The following is a 20,001-nucleotide window of genomic DNA, read 5'->3' on the forward strand; positions in this document are numbered from 1 at the left end:
AACGCTGAACCTTATTTGTGTTTGCAGCAAAGGGGTCGGAAGTCCATGCAAACAGAAGCTGGAAGGCCCCAAGGTTTCTAGTCACTTTTCTTTTAGCGTGCAAGCCAGGTAGGAACTGAATGAGTCATCCATAAAGTAGAGGCTTGGAAGCAGAGGGCCTTTTATGATAAGAGGTACTTTTAACATCTAGGATTCACAAAAACAAAGGTCTCGTAGAAATATAAAAGAAAATCTCCGAAATTAAAAAACTTAATTTGGGGGTCTGGGTTTTTTTTTGCTAGCTAGCTAGCTAGCTAATATGACAATCTAAATTGTGATAAACTACCTCAGACAAGCTGAAATGTATTTATTTATTTTATAACACACTGCACAGATAACAAAAATGTGTTAACACAAGACACCAAATTATGCATGGATGGGTGCTACTGAAAATTAAGGCCACAGAGGAGTAATAACCTACTATTTAAGTCCCGCAGCTCCACACAGCAAAACAAGTTCACTTTTGCTAAAGTTGCATGCATATCCTGCTAAACTTCAGTTTTAAAGAGAACACTGAGGACATTGTGAGCGCTTCCATTTTACCCACTAAAAGCAGTGAATGCATGTCTGAATGTGGATCACTCTGCAATATACAATAGGAGACTGCACCACATTTCAAGGCCCAATAGATGGTGCTATATTGTGAAACATTTTTGAGACTTGACAGCCCTGTGCAGCTCGCGCTCAAGTAGATACAGAGCAATTTAAAATAACCTGGAAATGATCAGTGTTTAGGAAATGTATCATAACAACGTGGGAAAGCTATGAGAAAATAATGGAAGAAACACTACAAATGACTCTGAGGTGTCAACACTAGAAATTAGAAATTGGGTTATTTTAATCTTACCTAATGTCTTCTCTCTCTCTCTCTCTCTCTCTCTCTGTGTGTGTGTGTGTGTGTGTGTGTGTGTGTGTGTGTGTGTGTGTGTGTGTGTGTGTGTGTGTGTGTGTGTGTTTGCACGTTAACTGGTCTCTTGAGTGTGAAAACTGCGTGCAAAACATGGCACAGAGACAGAAGAAGAAAAGACCAAAAAAACAGGTTTTAAACAAGCATCAGAGAAACTTTTGTACTTGAGACTGTATGAGTGCTGATATGAATGTGATATTCAGAGGAAATGGCAAAAGAAAGGCAGAGAAAGAGAGAGAGCAGGAAGAGGCTGCACCTGCAGAGGAGGTCTTCAGCTCTCAAGCCACCCGCTGTGCAGAGGGAGAGAGAGGGGGAGAGAGACAGATCAACAGAAGGAGAAGCGAAAGAGACGAGGGAAGGGGGAGCGCAAAAGAGGCTGCAGCAGCTGCAAGGTTCAGAGAGAGGGAGCACAGTAGAAGTCAGAGCTGGGAGAGAAAAGAAAGAAAGGCAATGGAAAGCAAGAGTGCAACCTCTTTTTCTTCCAAAGCCCCCCTGCTATGTCTCCCGTTTGCACTCTTACAAATTGCATAAAACTGCAAAAAAGAGAACGAGTGGTGGAGAAAAAAGACGAAAAAGAAAAAAAAATCTGCAGTGCTCGGCTGGTGTTTGAAATCATATGTAAATAAGGCACATTGATAATGAAGCGCCAGAGGAGGAAATTCCACTAATTACCTTACAGAGACTTGACAGGGAGCAGGAGGCGAATGTACTTGACGCACTGTTTTTCATGAAAAGGACAGAAAAGAGAGAGGAAAAGATCTGATGGCAAGACGACAGGTTTCCATTTAAAGTCAATGTAAGTCTTTCATTTAGCTTTTGATTCCAAGTAATCGTGGGTTCCTATGTGAACGTCGAGTTGTTAGGTTAAAGGAATGGGTTGGTTGAAAAGGAATCAGGGTGATTCACCATTCAACTGCATGTTTTATTTCATATTAGAGAAGAGATAGATAAATTATGCATGTCAGAGGGGGTCGATTTTAAATAAAGCTGTCACCGGCAAGTAGCGGTGAATCGAGCGCTCTATTCTGGGCCTGTATTTTTTTTAAAAAGGCAGTTTGGTGTTAAAATGTAAATCATTTGTGCACTGATGCTTGAAAATAAAGTAAAATAAATCTTAGTTATTTTATCAAAGATCTTGTAAGCAGGAAGTTGGTATTTTAAAATACCAACTTCCTGCTTACCTCTTTTTATTCAATCCATGTATTTATCTCAGAGGGAAGCAAGACTGACTGAACAGAGCAGAGAAGATAACATACAAAGTGACTTGTTGTGTAGTGGAGGACATGCAGACAGCAGAGCCTCTGTGCCACGGCTATAAACACTATAAACAAGGCTCATCCTCCTCTGCTTTTATTGTGCGTTCCTTGCAGGCCTCACTAAATTATGTCTCCAAGTGTGTATAATACCGGAGCATCTGTTTGTTCCCTTTTCGAATAAATAGGTAGTGTTTAAATTACACTGTTTAAAGTACCCTCTTGCTGTGGCAGTCGTGGGGACTGGAAAGGAAACACAAAAATTAATTAGGAGACGGATGCTTGCACAGCATTTCTTCCAGGTGCATTTTGCACTGACGTCCAAGGACATTAGTGCCGTCTTTGATAGATTGAATAATCAAGAGAGTGAAAACAAGGCATGTGACCTCTCAGCGAGGCTTGCTGAACCGTGTCAGTTTACAAACAAGTTCTACTTTCTTGTCTCAAACTCTCTTGCTCCTCTTACCAAGTGTACGGAAGACTCTTATACAAGTTTAGTTCAGATTTTCATTGGGAAAAAACAATCCCATAGACAACTTCCATCTATCCATTTTCTTCCGCTATTTAAGTCAGGCCTGCAAGAGCCATCGTGGGGTGAGATGCAAGGTTGCACCCTGGACGCCAGTCTGTTGCAGTGCTAACACATAGAAACAGGCAACCATTCGCACTCATATTCACACCTATGGTCAATTTAGAATCACTACTTAACCTAGCTCGATGCATGCTTTCTTCATGTTTGATAAGGCAGATTTATTTTTATAAACCGGATGCCCTTCTTGATGCAACCCCAAGTTAATTTTGCGTCTCCTCCCAGTGTTAAACTGGGGCTTGTTTGCTTATCAAGAAATGGGTAAACCTAAAACTCTAGAGAGCCATTGACTTAGCTCTAACAACAAATGAATAACAGTAGCACTTTATAAAGGCAGACAAAGCACTTAAAACATCTCATATAATAGCTAAGCATATCTTTTCTCTGATTTTCACTCGATTGCATTTTTTAAGAAGAAAGACTCCTCCCATGCTAGACTATCCCAGTGGCAGAGTGTACAAGGACATGTGCTAAAGTGAGTTGAATAAAAGTGTGTTATTGTCAGATCGTGAGCATTTTTACCCAGTTAGACTTCAGATAAATTAGGAGGGTTGTACTTCTGGAAATCAATGTATTTTCAGCTTCAGTGATTAAAACTAAATGCCAGAGTTCTTTTTTACAGTCTTTGGTGTAAAACATCACACAGCATTTATGACTTCGGCTGTTCAACTTACTATGCTTCTTTACCTACCTGCCAGGTGCAGCTGCGAGTTAAAGATATCACTCATTCACGGGGAAAAAAGAGCCCTTTTCCATCACAAAAAATAAATAATTTCAACGTTTTACCTCTTGCAGTTCTGCAGATCTACAAAAGGTGCCCAGCTTTAAGACTTTGTCACAGGAAATGGAGTCACTGAAGAGACACCTCTCTGAGATTGACTCGCCAACTGTCCTCTGCCACAACGACCTCCTGACAAAGAACATCATCTACAACGAAAAAGAGGGTGAGGAAAATTCTTTGGTTTTTAGAAATTCATTAACCTGAAAGAAGTAACAAACAAAAGAAGGCCAAATGCTAAACTACCTTAATTCTAGCAGAAGAGTGGCAGTGCTTCTGAAGCTAATGCTAAAATAGATGAATGTGTGGCAATATTCACATTACTGAAAATGCATTGTCCCTTATTTAATATCTTACCTTATTTGAAGTTATTCTGTTATAAATTTTTTAAACATTTAAAAAAAATATCGCCCGGGGTAATGTTCAGCAAAAGAGACTCCCTGTTCCTTTGACACTCACAAGGTTCCTGTACTTTCCATAAAGACACGAAGGCTTATCAGTTGAACATCTATAGCTGAAATGTGTTTATCATGTTGTCTTAGTAACTGCTGTTGCTTTTTTCCCCCTACATCCATCAGGAATGGTGAAATTCATTGACTACGAGTACGCCGATTATAACTACCAGGCCTTCGATATCGGCAATCATTTCAACGAATTTGCCGGTGGGTCTTTCAAAATAGCATCAATTTACCTCCAAATCTTTTTCACAGCCAGGACATATAAGATTCCTTAATGTGGAATATATGACTGCAGTAAATATTGTAAACACAGGATGTGATATTTTCAACGTTGTGTTTTCTCTGACTACATCATGTTATGATATAATGTGCCGTGAAACGATCTCCTTCTTGTGACACTGCTCAGAAAAATTGCTGCATTCAGTATGTGTTCTGCACAGTGATTAAAGTGGATTTGATGGACCAGCTGTGTTAGAGCAAAGCACAGCAAGGACTGTCCGAACAATCATCAATGCAGTCGTTTTAGATTATTCAGCTTTCAAGTTGTAACTTGCAAATTATCCACAATTCCCAATGACAGCAGCTGCAGTTATGTCTGATAGTCTTATGCAAGAAGGGGCTGACAGGAAGGGGCAGACATACTCCACACGAATCACATGCTGGAATGAAAGATACTGCACCTTGTGTTCTTTTTTTTATCCTGATTATACCTCAAACAAAATTTGAAAATTAGCCGATGGCATGGTCTTGAATGATACAACTGTCTTGCAGACATTTGAACACAATTGTTGATGTAGGGAAGCTTTTATACGGGCAACATGAAAAACCAGTCTAGCTTAAATAAAGCGCTTCGCTATTATCTGTACAATATAACCCAGATGTTATACTATTGCTGATGTATGTAGAAGTCAACAGATGTGTCTAATTGCCAGGGTGCTTATTTACACTTCACAACATTTTATTACATTTTATATTTTTATATTTCACAAAATTTTATTTTTTAATTTAAAGTAGACTTGTCAAATAAATGCAGTGCAGGAAAAAGCACAATACTTTCTCTGAAATTTAGTGGATAACATGTTATCCACTAAATTTCAACATATTGTTGTCAGCATGTTGTCACCCAGTTTCCATGCTGCTTTCTTATAACTTGTCCATTTGGAGCAAACGTTTCTCACTGCCTGAGTGGGTCTGACAAGTGTTGACCAAAGAGCTGTTGCTCCACTCAAAGTAGATATAGTTCACTGGCACGTCTTCAAAACAAACAGTTATTTTAGGCATTGTGTTGGATTTTAGCACCGACGTTAGTTCCACTAATGTGCACGTATATGTGTCGCATTTCAGGTGTGAATGATGTTAACTACGACCTCTACCCGAGCTGGGAGCTGCAGAGGGACTGGCTGACGGCCTATCTGGAGAGTTACAAGCACAGCACTGGACGTGAGGTCACAGTCACAGAGGCAGAAGTTACGCAGCTCTACATTCAAGTCTGCAAATTCTCTCTTGTAAGTGTCTGCTCCCACTGACTTTGTTGAAATATATCATTATGTAGTGCCTCAGCTCTTTGGAAAGACTTTGGAAAGTGACAAATCTCTCAACAGTTATTTCCTTTTCTTAGGTTTTGCTCTTGGAGGGACTCGAATATCTCAATATTATGAGATTAGTGTATGCATTTCAACAACATCCATATGTGTGCAGAGCTGTGGAATGGCGGGGTGGCAACATCTCACCATCATATTTTAACAATTTACTTTTCCAACTCGCCCCCCCAACCCAAAGAAAACCAAACCATCCACAGCTGACCCACCACTGTTCAAACTTTGATGGACTCCATCTGAGTTGATTAGAAACTACCGCAGGGAAAAATGAAACACAGCAGCCAAAATTATTTTTCTTATGACCACAATTTTCATTCTTTGGTGTCTCAAGTGGTGCTGGACTATCTGTCTAAAAGTGCTTTCATAGCTCAACACAATATGCAGAATTGTCCAACCAATTTTGGGGTGGTGTAAATGTCTCTTGAAATAGCACAGAATTGATGAGAAGGCATATTACTTTTTAAAATAACTTGTGCTTCAGCCAAAAAAACCGAAAGGGAAATGCGTGTGTGTGTGCGTGTGTGTGTATAAGGGGTAGAATATAGCCTGAAACTGAGTGATAGAAGTGATAATATCACGTTGATTGAAATCAGATTTTCTGCAACAAACCGAGGCGGACTCTTGAAGGTAGTAGGAGAAATTGATCACTGACGCTTAACAAGCCAAGTTTCCAGCTCAACTCGCTTTGACAAGCTGTGTGTCAAAATGAAGCATACGGGGCAGAATACTGATATGTTTCTGCTTAAAAATATTTACAAATACCTGCCATTAAATAAATTGATTACATCTGCTTTTAATGAAATCAATTAAGTACAAGTTTATCGGTTTGTATCTCCTTAGTATCACTTGGTACATTTGTGAAATAAAAGTATGTTAATATAATACCATGCTCTGTAGTTTATAATATAGACAAAAAGTGACACTGTAGGAATTGAGGGAAGCCATCCTGCACTGTGTGGCATCGAGGAGGCCTGGCCAGTTGCCAGAGCTCTGCGCCGTGGAGCTGCCTCCTTCCCGTCTTAATCCTTAGCAAACTGTGCCAAGACGCAGTGGGGTCCTTACAATCCGTCCTCTCCTCCGCAGGGATCCCCCATGATGCTGAAGCTGTAGCCTGTGGCTTGATGATGTCACTCTTCCCACACATTTATCATCTCCGTTTTTCTCAATGGCTCCCTGTCACCGATAGTCTCTGCTTAGTGTTAGATTAATGCTTTCTTAATGGAGAGCAGTTATTAATCATAATGGAAACACGCTCAATCTCCATCTCCAACTAAGGACAGAGATTAGAGATGAAAATCTGCCAGGGAGAAGGAGAAAAGCCAAGGGAAACCGCACATTGCTCTTCAAGTATTTCATTCCACCCTTTATTTGATTATCAAATAAAAATGTGATTATATCACTGGGCCACAGAACAGAGGCCCTTCTGGATCTTATTAAGACTTGCTATTAGTGGCCTTACCATGAAGATTTACAATAAGGGTGGAGAACAACAGAAATTTATGGAGGTATGGAGGTCTGCAAGACTAAGTGAGCAAAACCATTAAGGAGGGAACCATTCAATACAGAGGTTTGTCATTCTGACTAAGCAGCGCGCAACTGGCATGCAGCGGGAGCAGCAGCAGCAGTTCTGGGAGCAGTTACAACATGACAAGCGGAGGTCACTGAAGTGTGTTTTCATAGTTGTGCGCTATGGCAAAGGGGAATGTTGCAAGAGCATAAAAATACAGCACCTGCGATTCTGCACTGCAAACACAATGCACAGTTTTACACTTCTCCTGGGACTGGCTGTGTGTTCTTAATGAGCCTGTCATTCAAAGAGATTCCTTCGGTTCATTGTCTCAGCGAGCACACATTTTCCCTGCTGAAGTGTTCCTGAGCAAAGCATAACATTTGACCTCACTGTGGCCTCTGTGTAAGAGGCAAAGAATTATGCTTTTGAAACGTTGTTGTTTCAAAAGGGCGTTTGAGAATCTCATTGTGGTCACATAATACTGTCATGTTGTCATTCCTTTGATGACAGAGTCCAATATTGTACTGACTGTGTGAGCTTTAATACCACAGGTAGGCAGTACAACATATAACTGTATTTTGTTAAACAGCACAATCCTTCAGTTATTTTTCCATTTTCCAATGATATTGTAATGTTCTTCTTTTTTTCAATATTCAATCTTTATTTTTTATATACTAGCCCCCTGCAAAATCAATTTAAATTCTACAGTTTTGTAAAACACCTGAAAAGTAGCTCCAAATCAGCTCAGACACAAATATGAACCAGAGTTACGCTTTTTGAAACTTAAATTTTTTTATTTTTTTTTTACTTCCACCAGGCATCCAGCTTCCTCTGGGGTCTTTGGGCCATCCTGCAATCACGTTTCTCCTCGATTGACTTTGACTTCCAAAGGTTTGTCCAACGTCTGACAAAGACATTTAAAACTCCCACAACTCAAAGTGTCACTCTGCATAAACAATGCTCAAGTTTCCTAAAATGTCCTGGGTGAGATGTCCCATCCATCAAAAAAATGTTGAGTTCATTAGTATTTAAATTGATGTTCTAATTATGTTAAGTGACACCTTCACATTAAAACGCTCTCAGTAAATGTTTAATAAAGGAACCCATGTAACCGCAAATAAGAATTATTACTTCACTGCAGTTTTTTTTCAGCTGTTAATGTCATCATCCATCACTTGAAATACTCTGAAAAAGAAAAATATTTATTGGACATTGAATTTAGGCTCTCGGTATATTAGTGCAATGTTTAGACAAGCAGGATCTTCATTAGAAAAGAATGACAAAGAATTTGTTGGCAGACAAACTGCGAAAAAAAAAAATGGTTTAGAAACATAAGCCTAGAATATAGAAATATTTCATTCTCCCCCCAATGCTTCAAGTCTTTGTGTATTTAAAATCTGGCATAAAAAACAGGCGAGACAAACACACTTCTTCTACTCTTCATGTCACAGACAAAATATTTACACATGAAATTCTCTGCTTTTCTTCACTGATAAACCGCAACATAAGATGAAAGCCTCGGTTTTCACAAAGACTTTCAAAGGAGATCAAAACTAACGTCTTTTATTTTTAACAGTGATCACCATTGAGGACTAGTTATCTTAAACAAGTCCAGGAGACATTCCTCACCGGCAGCAGCACTCAGACAGTTCAGGAAGGCAAAATGTTTCCCTCAACCCCCACTTTTTTTTTGCCTTTCTCCTTTTTCTGCATGCCCCACACCCACAACAGTTGTGATCATGATCCTAATCACTATTGACACACGGCACCCTCCCCTCTGTGTGGCTTTTTCTACTCGCTTGCAAGATCAGCGACAGGGCCCCCACCTCATTTCAATCTGGACCTTGGAGGAAATGTGATCCAGAGGGGTGCTGAGGCACAGAGGCACTATTGTTCCAGTGCCGTCGTTCCTGCCTTACATATACATCTCTCATCCCTGGCTGGGCCACATGTGCCTGCTGAACGTCTACTCCTTTAAGCTACCGGCTGAGGTTGTCCTAAAGTGGATGGTGAGGGTTGGGTTACCTTTCTTTAACTGGAGGGTTAAACTGAAACGAGCTCTGAGAGCAACAACAACAATGGAGAACCAAGTCTAATGTTTAAAAGCGGGAGGCTACTATCTAGCTAACCTCTGCCCCACGCCCATCCCTGTCATGCAAGACACATTCATGCACTTAAGCCTCCCTTTCAGGCAAGAGATACATAACATCGCTGGCTTCATCGATCTGTTAAAGTGACAACATTATTACATTCAGACATAGGTAACCTTTGGCTTAGTGCAGACATACATACAACAGGCAACATCAGTAATTGTGCAATTTTTGTACAATACATGCAAATGAGTTTTGCTCTTCAAGAAGAAAAAAATAAGAAACTATTTAAACCTTGAGTTGTTGCATGGGTGTGCATACTTGTCTGTGTTGTGTGTGTGTGTGTAATTTCTCCCACTGCTATCCCCCTGAGCCAAATCACCAATAACTTCCCAACGAGTGACAGGCGTCACCCAGGCCTTGTGCTCTAACCAGAGCCAGATGTAAATGTGACAATAGGGAGCCACAAGGGGAACGCAAACCCGCCCTCCTTTTACCATCCATATTTACTTTTCTTATATGGTTTTTTTCATGTGTTGAAAGTGTCTGCAAGTCAGCAGTCTAGATTTGTGGACGTGCTGGCAAGGCGAGCTGTTATTTGACAAAGACATTATTATAAGGAAATGAACAAGGAGGAGGCCCACTGTTTGGAATAGCTTGACTACAAAATTGAGGGAATTGTGCACAAAAGCACATTGTGAAATGGAATACCTGCATTGGCAGGAGATCATTTTCCCCTACTCTTGCTAAATATAAAAAAGCCTCCATTCATTTCTGATGAAGATAAACATTAAGTATGCTAGTCTTAGGTGTCACCCTTAATAAAAATAGGGATAAATGGGATTGTCTGTGAAGCTTGCTGTTCTTATAGGAGGGAGGGTGTAATAGGCAATTACATTAATAGAAGAAACTACAGGGGGGGGTTGAGGTGTGTGTGTGTTAAATTAGCTGATAGTGAAGCTATTTTGACTTTTTACATTACTTGGTAGGAATCTATCAAACTCTGTACTAAACTGAAGAATAACACAGATTTTTTATTAAGTTGCTTTTTCTTTACTGGATTTTGTTGGGGAAAAAACAAGAAACTGCTGCCTGGAATTCTTTATTGAGGAATGTTTTGTATAGGAGTGGTAAGCGATTCAATAAGTGAGCAATTAGTGTTTAAGTATTCTGTCAGTCTATATGTCTGAACTCGCCGGATTTTTCAGATTCACACAATTTTCATTTACGCACATGCAGTAGAATGAGTGCATTCAAAGAAGAGCAGTGCATACAGTGGACATAGCAGAGAAAAAAACAAGGCCGACATTGATGGGATTTGTTTCCTAATCCTTTTTACAAAAAACAAGTTCAGGACTGCTTTAGGAAATGAATGGGAATCCCCCCCCCCCCCCCCCCCCCCCAAAAAAAAAAAGAGAAAACCTTTCTTATCTCAGCAAGACAATGTCAAACCACATTCAAGAATTACAACAGCATGGCTCTGTAGTAAAGAGGTCTGAGTGCTGTGCAGTTACCTGCTGTTACCCACTGAAAACTTTTTGTGTCATATGAAACATCAAGTACGAATGGGGGAAACATTAGGTTATCGAACCTACATGTCTCGTGGGTTTCCAACAGCTTTGCTAAAAGTAGTGATGAACATGCCTGCGTTACAACTTGAGCATGTTCCAGCATTTGTTTTGCTGGCATCCAAAACATAATCTAGTCATTAACAAACACTGGGCAGCAGGGTTTAGTGGTGCCACCCCACAGGGAGCATGTTAACTGCTAATTCTAAATTAGCTGTATTTCATCATATAATATATGAAAGTCATGTTCTGAGTCAATTCACAATTTATACAGCATCCATATTTGTGTGGAAAGCAACTTGTTCATAGCTGTACAACAGCTCTACTTCCCCACCTCCTGTATACATGCTATTGTAGCAGTCAGCAGAATCTGATTCTAGTGGGTCATTATGAAAATATGAAAATGAAAATGATGAGCAAACACTTTAGTTTTCTGGACCAATAAGGATAAGGGAGGCTTCATTCTGCTGTCTGAGTAAATGAAAGAAGTGTCAGTTATCAACTGTAGCACATGACTTGCTTGAAATTAAGTCTGTCCAGAGAAAACGCCTGTTGAGGCTCGCCAAACCACAGCGAGCGAAGTGATAATTGTCTGCTGGCCTCCACCAATGATTTCTACTCCCCAAAATTTTATTATGAACTTTTTTCTTTCTTTTTATTTTTTTCATTTTTTTGCAGTGGCAAAGGTTATACACACAGTGTACCACCTATCTCTATCAAACATGTACTGGTAAATCTAAAGGTCAGCCTTCAGCAAAGCAAAAACTAAAAGAAAGGAGAAAATGATGAACAAAAGCAGACAAAAAAAGCCAGGCTTTGACACAAAAATTAGAGTGTAGCTTTACCCAGAGATGCCGGTGGGAAAGAATAACTAAAAGGCATGTGACTAAATTATCGTTTTGTCTCACAACACAAGCGCTTGAAAACTGATTTGGCATTGAGGAGTTCAGTGAAAGCACTGATTAAAGGACAAACTCCTCTCTGTGCCTCCATTTTCTGTGCTTTTGAAACTTCACTTTATTTCAAAGGGTATAGCATAATGGCCAAGGGCAACAGCGTACTCAGACATCAGATTTATTGAGGCGTTCAATAATATGGTTTGAACAAACACAAAACCACTTCTCTTGCCGTTAACTTCTGAGATGCGCTGAAGCTTTGGCACAGCTTTCAGACTAATTACTTCATTTGAGAGTCTTGATGCTATTGTTACGCAAGATTGACAAACAAAAACACAGTACCCACCTATAAAACCAGACAGAAAGAGCAGCCTGTAGCGAACAGTGAAAGATACATTATGGCCACAGATACATACAGAGGAGGGAAGCAACAAAGTACAACTACTTTGTTTTTGGACTTCTGTAGAACTTCTAGGTATGTGTACTTTACCTACTTTTGGGTTTTACTCCCTACAATTTAAGAGAAATACCTCTACTTTATACTCATATATTTTCAAATGATGGAGTAGTCAGGACAAAAGAGAGCTGCAGTGGTCCAGAACAGCATCCTCAATGTAGATGTGATCACTACAGCTTCTAGCTAGACTATAGAAGAGAAATGAGCATAAAGGCAGCATAAAGTGTCAGCTAATTTCAGCTGAGCTGATATCATGCAATTTGTCACAGAGCATGTCTGCTAGCTAAAGGTGCAGCTGCTGTATTTCACTGGGAGAGAAAAGAATGTGAGAAGTTAAGTCAGAGATGGAGAAAGACAAGACTGACAAAGACAGGACAAGAGAGTAGAAGACAGATTTCTATTAAAGCTAAGTCAGTGAAACCTGATAAACTGGAAATTTAAAGCCTACAAATAATGTCCACTTTCATTTTGTGAATAGATATCTGAGCTGTACACGATTTCAAGTGATGTTTTTTCACACTGTAAAACTTTTTACAACACAAATTGTAAAATGTTTGAATTACTGTCTGTTATTCAAAGGTTCAGTGAACATGCTAGGCAGGCCAAACAGGTTAGTTTGCAGTGCTGTGGAGAGGTCTCAAGAGATGGACTAATGCAGTTGGCTGCCATGTTCATGGTCAATGTTAGGTTACATAAGGAGTAGCAGATATCAAAGACAGCTTAGTCTGATGATGCTGACTAGATTCACTCAGCCCAACTAATCCCAGGATCCCCACTCCTGCTGAATCCCACTTTAACCCCTGATTATATTCATTTTTCTGTTTAAATGTAGAGGCAGAACCTGCCATTTACAATGTAGGTAACCACAATTAGAACTTCCTCTTTTCTGTTCTGCATAACAGATGTTTGAGATATTCATCAGAATAAGAATTTACAGCACATTACAGCAGTCACAGCGCTTCACCTGATCCACATTTGTCACATTTTGTTACTGCCTTGTTCCAAAATGGATTAAATTCATTTTTCAACTCAAAATTCTACACACGATATCCCATATTAACAAAGTGAAAAATGTTTACTTGATATTGTTGCATTCAATTAAATGTAAAAACAAAAATATAACATGTGCTTATGTATTTACAACTTTTGCCATGACACACAAAACAGGTACGTATCCTGTTTGCAGCTTGATTTGAGTTTACCTGTGGTAAATTCAGTTGTTTGGACATGATTTGGAAAGGCACACACCTGTATATGTAAGGTCTCAAAGCTGACAGTGCATGTCAGAGTGCAAACCAATTCAGGACAATGATTTCAGCACCGCCCCACCAATCAGGCCTGTATGGCAGAGTGGCCAGGCAGAAGCCACTCCTCAGTAAAAGGAACAGTTTGTTAAAAGGTACCTAACAGATTCTCAGATCATGAAACAAATATTGGACTCTTTGTCCTGAATGCCAACAGGGACACTGTCAGGGTCAAGGGAAAGATAAATATATAGCAATGTACAGACACATCTTTGATGATGACCTGGTCCACAGTGCTCTAGACCTGTGGCAGGGGTGAAAGTTTATCTTCCAACAAGACAATGACCCTAAGCACACTGGCATGATAACAAGTGTGTGACCTCAGGACCACTCGGCAAATGCCCTTGAGTTACCTAGCCAGAGCCCAGACTTGAACCCAGTGATGAAAAAATATTTAGCAAAGGCTTGTAAATACTGTTTGTATTGTCATGTACTTTTTACTTTTATGTTTGGAGCACATTTCATGAACTGTACTTTTTCAGTTTAGTAAGAAGTTGAATCAGTTATTCAGCTTTTACCAGATAATTCTTTTATAAGAATCTATAATTATATTTAGTATCTAATCGGATTTATTATAATCTGCATTAGAATATTATATTTAATATATCATATATTATATAAATGTAATAATTATATAATAATTATATTACACATTTATATAATTACGTGGAAAATGTCTGTAGTTTTGCCACCTCTGGACATATACAATGCATCTTGAATAATAATTTTAGGTACTAATTTCTATTATTCTCATATAAAGACTGAGACTGAAAAGACATGAATATTTTGACATTACAAGTATGTTTCAAGTGATTAAACAGTTTGCAAGTTGCCAATATGTCAAAGAGGCTTCAACCAAAGAATGTTAATAATATTATAAATATTATATGTTTACTACAGGCAAGTAGGGTCAAATAAAACTCTGTGGTGTTGAATTGAATTGTGGAATTGTAGCCACTCGGACACCTTTTAGATGCTGTTTTTCTGTCAAAGCCAGTGGCTCACAGGTATACACAAGGTTTCCATGATGCCATGATGGCATGATAGGTATTGTCAATAGTACGACGAGTCTTTTCACTCCCAGTTTGTCAATATGAATTCCAAATTGTCCCTGATGTTTCATGGGTGTGTCTGTAATTGGAAAGTACTGTGTGTAATATTAAAGCACTGTACAAATGGGTAAACTTTTTCTTCTCATGTAAACCATTACAAGTGGTGAGACTAGATTTAAATGTATTTTTTGTGAAACACCGCTTCATAAGTTACTTAAGTAAAACGTACAGTTACGGTAAAGAGTGATCTTAAGACAAAATTTGTCATGAGTCATATATGCTTGACTCGTCATATATAGAAACGGACAAGACAGTCTCAGTTATTTGACATACTTGCCTGAGCACATTTGATCTAAGGTTGACACCCTTGGGCAATGTGACTTTCCAGCCAACAGATCAATGTACAGCTGTGCAGTCTTTAAGGCCCATTTAGTTTTTGTATAGTGTATAAGATTTCTTTCTGTTATCTAATCATGTGTTTTCTGTCTCCTGCTGTTTGCAGATATGCCACTGCACGACTGAACTTCTATTTTGAGAAAAAAGAGGAATACTTTGGACTGGCAGTGAACTAATTAATCCCTCTACTTTTGCAGAACAATTATGTGTTTCTTGTGTCAAACAGTGCTGTGGACCATATGTCAGATGGTGGAAATGGAAAAGCATAGAATAACCTTATAAAAGTGCTCCCCATAGTTTGTTATTTCAGGCTGTATAGTGTGACTTAATGTGTTTTGCTATCACTGTGATTTTTAAAATATTTGTTTTACCACAGTCAGTATGCCGATAAGCCTATTTGGCAAATTGAGAAGAGGCTCGTGCCAGAAATGAATTAATTGTTCCCACATTCAGCCGAGTCACATAAAGCCACAAAAATTGAGCTTGATCATAAAACACATAAGAGGGTTATTTGCAGGCTTATTCAGTGTGTACCACAGTTCTGGTGGAAAACAAGCTTTCATTTCAACTTATTTACTGTACCAAGGGCATTATTTTAATGTTTCTCTTTCAGAATGACTTGCTATAAAAATATCATGTGTGACTTACAGGGTGTTTGTTAATGTTGCCATAAAAGGAAAATTTAAGAGAAAATCTTATTGAAGCTGTCACTGTGTGAAGACAGGCGAAACTGAATCAGGAGTTACATGGTATGTACATGAACCAAAATGCAATGCTGACTGATATCAGTGCTTTAACAAGTGGATTTTACTTACTCTGTTCATTTAATAAGGTAAAAATGTACTTTAACTCCTAGTAGTGATCTGTTTTTTAAAAATATTCATCAAAATTTAGGCCCACAAGCATTGTATGATCTTGGTGTAATCTCCTTGAATATGTCTCACAGGATGTTAAAAAACAATGTAATGTATAATGGTTTACTAAACAAAAAGCAGATTAAGGGAGCGCACACTAGGGCAAATCTGTAAATAAGCAATTTAAAATTGTTATAGCATAACAGGCACAGCTGTAATTATTGCTTTTTTTGTCATAGAGACTTGTAGGAATAACTAACCATTCACCCTTTTACTTAGATTTAATTGTCATGTGCCATGCATATACATAAACAATGAAATGGTTATAATTGACCAACATCAGGGAATTTGATTGAAATACTTTGCTGTTTGCTTTTCGGCTCAATTCAAATGCACTTATATATCTCCAAATCAGAACAACACTCGCCTCAAGGTGCTTTATGTTGTAAAGTAAAGACCCTACAACAATATATTTGAAAATAAATAAGAGGTGTTAACAGGTACACTAAAGCTACTAGCTGAGGACATATTATTGTAAAAATACGTTCTGTCATGCATTTAAGTGCACTTAAACTGTAATTATGAGGCAGATCGCTCACATTTTTATGCTTCCAAAGTATATAAATAACAGAACATAATGATATAAAGAGACAGAAATGAGCAGTGTGATCCAGATTCAACTTTGTAACTGTAAGAGCTTTTCAAATGAAAGCTTTCTTTATTTCACTGTTTAAAAGAATCTGGTATTGATCAAAAGTGCTACACTGATAGTTCATATAGGTAATGTAATTCAGTGTTGTACCACATGTATATGATCACATGAAATAGAACTTCAATTGTAGTAGAAAACAGAGTAAAGGCCATTAAAACAATAACTCAGGCCAATATCAGGAAGATTCTACCCTTTCTTATGTGCAGCATAAAGCAGCGGATTTGTCCTCACTCCTAAAAATATTGGTTTAGTGAGAATACAGCCTAAGTAGAGCGTGCAAGAACTCGCAAGAACAGAAATAGTTACATGCTAATAAGACAACTTCAGCTCTTTGTAGCCTTCTGCACAGACAGCACGCTAATGCAAAAGTAGCAACAAAAAACCCTAGGATGTTAAAGTCATTCTGTGAAATGAAATAACATACTGATTACTTTTAAGAAAAGTAATTGGTTATGTGTAACACATTACCTTTGTTGAGTAACAACAGCAAAACTGAGTAGAGTGATGTAATTCTGTTGTGAATACTTGTTTAGGCTAAGGCAGGGTGGATGGCAGAGGCTCCATAGCTCATTAGCACAACTGTCTGATTCTTAAAATCAGCAAATACTTTTTCAGTATTTGACCAAAACCACAGTTAATTTTTCTCAAATGTTCACCAAGTGCTTATGGCCTTGTGATATATCTCCCACTGCCACAGTATTTTCACAATTGTCAAAACAGTATTTCCAGAATTGTCAAAACAGTTTCACCACAAACTCCATTTAATGGCTGTTCTGAAGTTTTTGATCCTATCACTGTATCTTCAGTGGATGGAGCAGCTTAGATGTCATGGAATTATCGATTTTTCTAAGCACTTAAAGGCAACTCTAGAGAAGAATGTCTGCATTTGGATGATTCACTAGAACCTCAGACTATTTTGTTTTCTAACATTTGTAATGTCATTGCTCGGATTCTGTAACAGCATCTGCGGAATAACTTGAGGGTAGAGATAGCTTGAAGTTATGGCACATAAAATATCATTAGGGAATAGTTAGGTTTGGGTAAGTCAAGGCTGGTTTTTATGCTTTGGCTCTGTGGTCTTACGTGTTATTTAGTTTCAAGGTACCCAAAAAGTGAGTGACCTGTAAGCAGTGTAGAAACAGATGAAGCTACTGTGATACCTGCTGTATGTATTCTCTCCAGACACAGAAGGTTTGAGAAAGACATCACAATATGATTGATAAAATCGTGAAGCTAAGTGATACCAAACTCCTGTATTAAAGTTGGTCTGTACACCACCCCAGCTTCCACACCCTTGTAATGTGCATTATTACATAAAAAGAAGAGTACATCCTGCAGTATTGAATGATGGCATTGGGCCTAAATGTTATAACGCAACAGGCATTGGCCAGTATACGCATATAAATGCTTGAGATGAAAAGCTTTGCGGCAGAGAACAAAAAAGGTTGAGGGGTCAAAACTCTTGAGACTGAGTGAGAAAATCAAAAGCAGGAGGCAAATATGGAATCTACAATGGAAGAGATTAAAATATGACTATAATAACTGGAAATGTTATGTTAAGTGAGAGATTTTATCCATAAGACTTTTCTTTTCCAATGTTGGTTCCTTGTAGGATAAATGGTTGGTAACTTGTCCTTCAAACAGTTTTGATTGGTAAATGATATGTTTGTGTGTACTCACAATCAAACACATCGGTCTTTACAAAGTACATGTGACATGCTCAGAAATGTCAATGAGTCCTTCCACTCTATAACTGCTTCTACTGTCTTTATCTGTGAAGGGAGCACAAAAGGGAATGTGATTGTAAAATCAGTAGAAAGGATTATGGCGGGTCAAATGAGGGGAGGACTAGCTACAATGGCGTTCTTTACCTCCTCATGGTCGCGCACAGTTCCACTCATCAAGGCTGCAGCCGTGTCTTTGAGTCAAACAATCCAGCTGCTTTCATGCTGGCATTTTTCGTTAAACATATAATATTTAATTAGCGGACTAATGCACTTAAAAAGACCCAAGGACTTTGGATCAAAAAGAAAAAAATTGGCCTTTTGTCCATTGCCTATTTTCCTGAAAAAGTGCTGTAGATTTTTTCTTTCACTTTTAATTGCATTAAAAAAAAGAAGTATATGCCTTTATGCAATGTTTCAAAGACATAGAAACCAGGAAAAAAAAACCCGTGAAAGCAATTCCTTTCAAAGGGCTTTTTTGTATGATTCTTTTTTATTCAGACATTGCATTTAGATTTTTGGTTATTGTTAAAGGACTGACAAGGCTGTTGACCCTTGGAATTCTAATAAGTACCCAGTTTGCAATTGTAATCAACTTACATTAGCAACAATATACTCAAGGGAAGGTTTTACTATAAATTCACTTGTTATACATGTTACATACAATGCACAACGCATGCTTTTTGTTCCTATATTATATAGAGTGCTGTCACTTTCTCAGTTCCATTTCTAAATTCACAAAGTCAAACCTTCTCCTGTTTTTTTTTCAAAACACATGAGCCACGTCACCAACTATTCAGTATAGCAAGTTCAAAACTAAAGGCATTTCCATCAACCCCAGCTGTTCATTTTTTCTACCAGTTTGCAAACTGTGTGCTAACAGGCTAACTCGAAAAGCTGTCTCTTAGCGTTTAGAAACCCTCATTATTTAATCAATTAGGTTGCAGCTCCCTTGTTCACAAAAAGTTATATTTTAAAGAGTAATGTGAGAAAAGTATAAAAATCTTATTGCTCCTTCATCTATGACTTCCACTTTCCCAGTTAGTTTATCAGCTCAGTTGCTCATTTGAAGTGTTGTTAAATACCGCCTTATGTCCATTTGTATATTAGGGCCCCAATTAGGATCCAAAAGAAGTATAACACAGGGCATTGGGTTTGATGAGTAACTACCTCAGTTTCTCAGTGAAGAACCATAGCTGACCATGATAAGCTTCAAAAAGAGATAATCTCATGAAGGGTATGACCATCTTCTTTATACAGTCTGTGATTTTCCATCAAGACCTACAAGACAGCAGACGTCTGAAAAAGTGTGGAATTTGTGTGTTTTGTGCATGTGGAAATAATTTAAATGTAACAGTAAAGTGCAAGCATATATAGACTATAAACTTTCATTTGTGTCAAATTTAGGGGAGGAAGCCGTGTTTCTGCCCCAAATACCCAGAAATATTAAACTTTATTAAGAGATTTAAAAAAATATATTTTAAACTGTTTTTGTTTTGTATTGTTTTTCAGTTGGGAAAATAAAACCTCTGGTGTATGTAAAAGCAAAGGCTTGTTTTAGATATCATATTCACGTGACCATACAACTAACTACACCACTGCGCTGCATTAGGTGGCGGAAATGCAAGAGATCAAAAGCCAGGCAATATCACAAAAACAGTGAGCATGGAGAAGATTCAAGCTGTGCTCTTGTTGATTGTAATTTTTTTTATGCTATTCTTGAGTTATTTAAAGCTTCTTAAATCTAAACACTTCAACAGAATTTTACAAGCTACAGCAGAGAAATAACATGAGAGAGATAAAATACTCGACTCGG

General features: G+C 38.3%; 1 protein-coding gene across 5 annotated transcripts in view; it reads left to right on the forward strand.

Moving 5' to 3' along the window:
* The window catches only part of LOC113026378 (ethanolamine kinase 1), a 28,837-nt gene extending 9,176 nt beyond the window's left edge, over positions 1-19,661 (forward strand). For 3 of the 5 annotated variants that reach the window (XM_026175092.1, XM_026175091.1, XM_026175093.1), the window contains 4 exons: positions 3,584-3,732; positions 4,145-4,228; positions 5,369-5,529; positions 5,643-8,017. In XM_026175092.1, coding sequence (XP_026030877.1) covers positions 3,584-3,732; positions 4,145-4,228; positions 5,369-5,529; positions 5,643-5,867 — 619 coding nt within the window. In that variant the 3' untranslated portion in view covers positions 5,868-8,017. Of the gene's footprint in view, positions 1-3,583; positions 3,733-4,144; positions 4,229-5,368; positions 5,530-5,642; positions 8,024-15,001 lie in introns of those variants that run through there. The other 2 variants (XM_026175094.1, XM_026175095.1) reach the window with 1 other exon arrangement.
* The last annotated feature ends 340 nt before the right edge of the window (positions 19,662-20,001 follow it).

The sequence above is a fragment of the Astatotilapia calliptera genome, chromosome 7 (assembly GCF_900246225.1).
Source record: "Astatotilapia calliptera chromosome 7, fAstCal1.2, whole genome shotgun sequence".
NCBI classification, from domain to species: Eukaryota; Metazoa; Chordata; class Actinopteri; order Cichliformes; family Cichlidae; genus Astatotilapia; species Astatotilapia calliptera.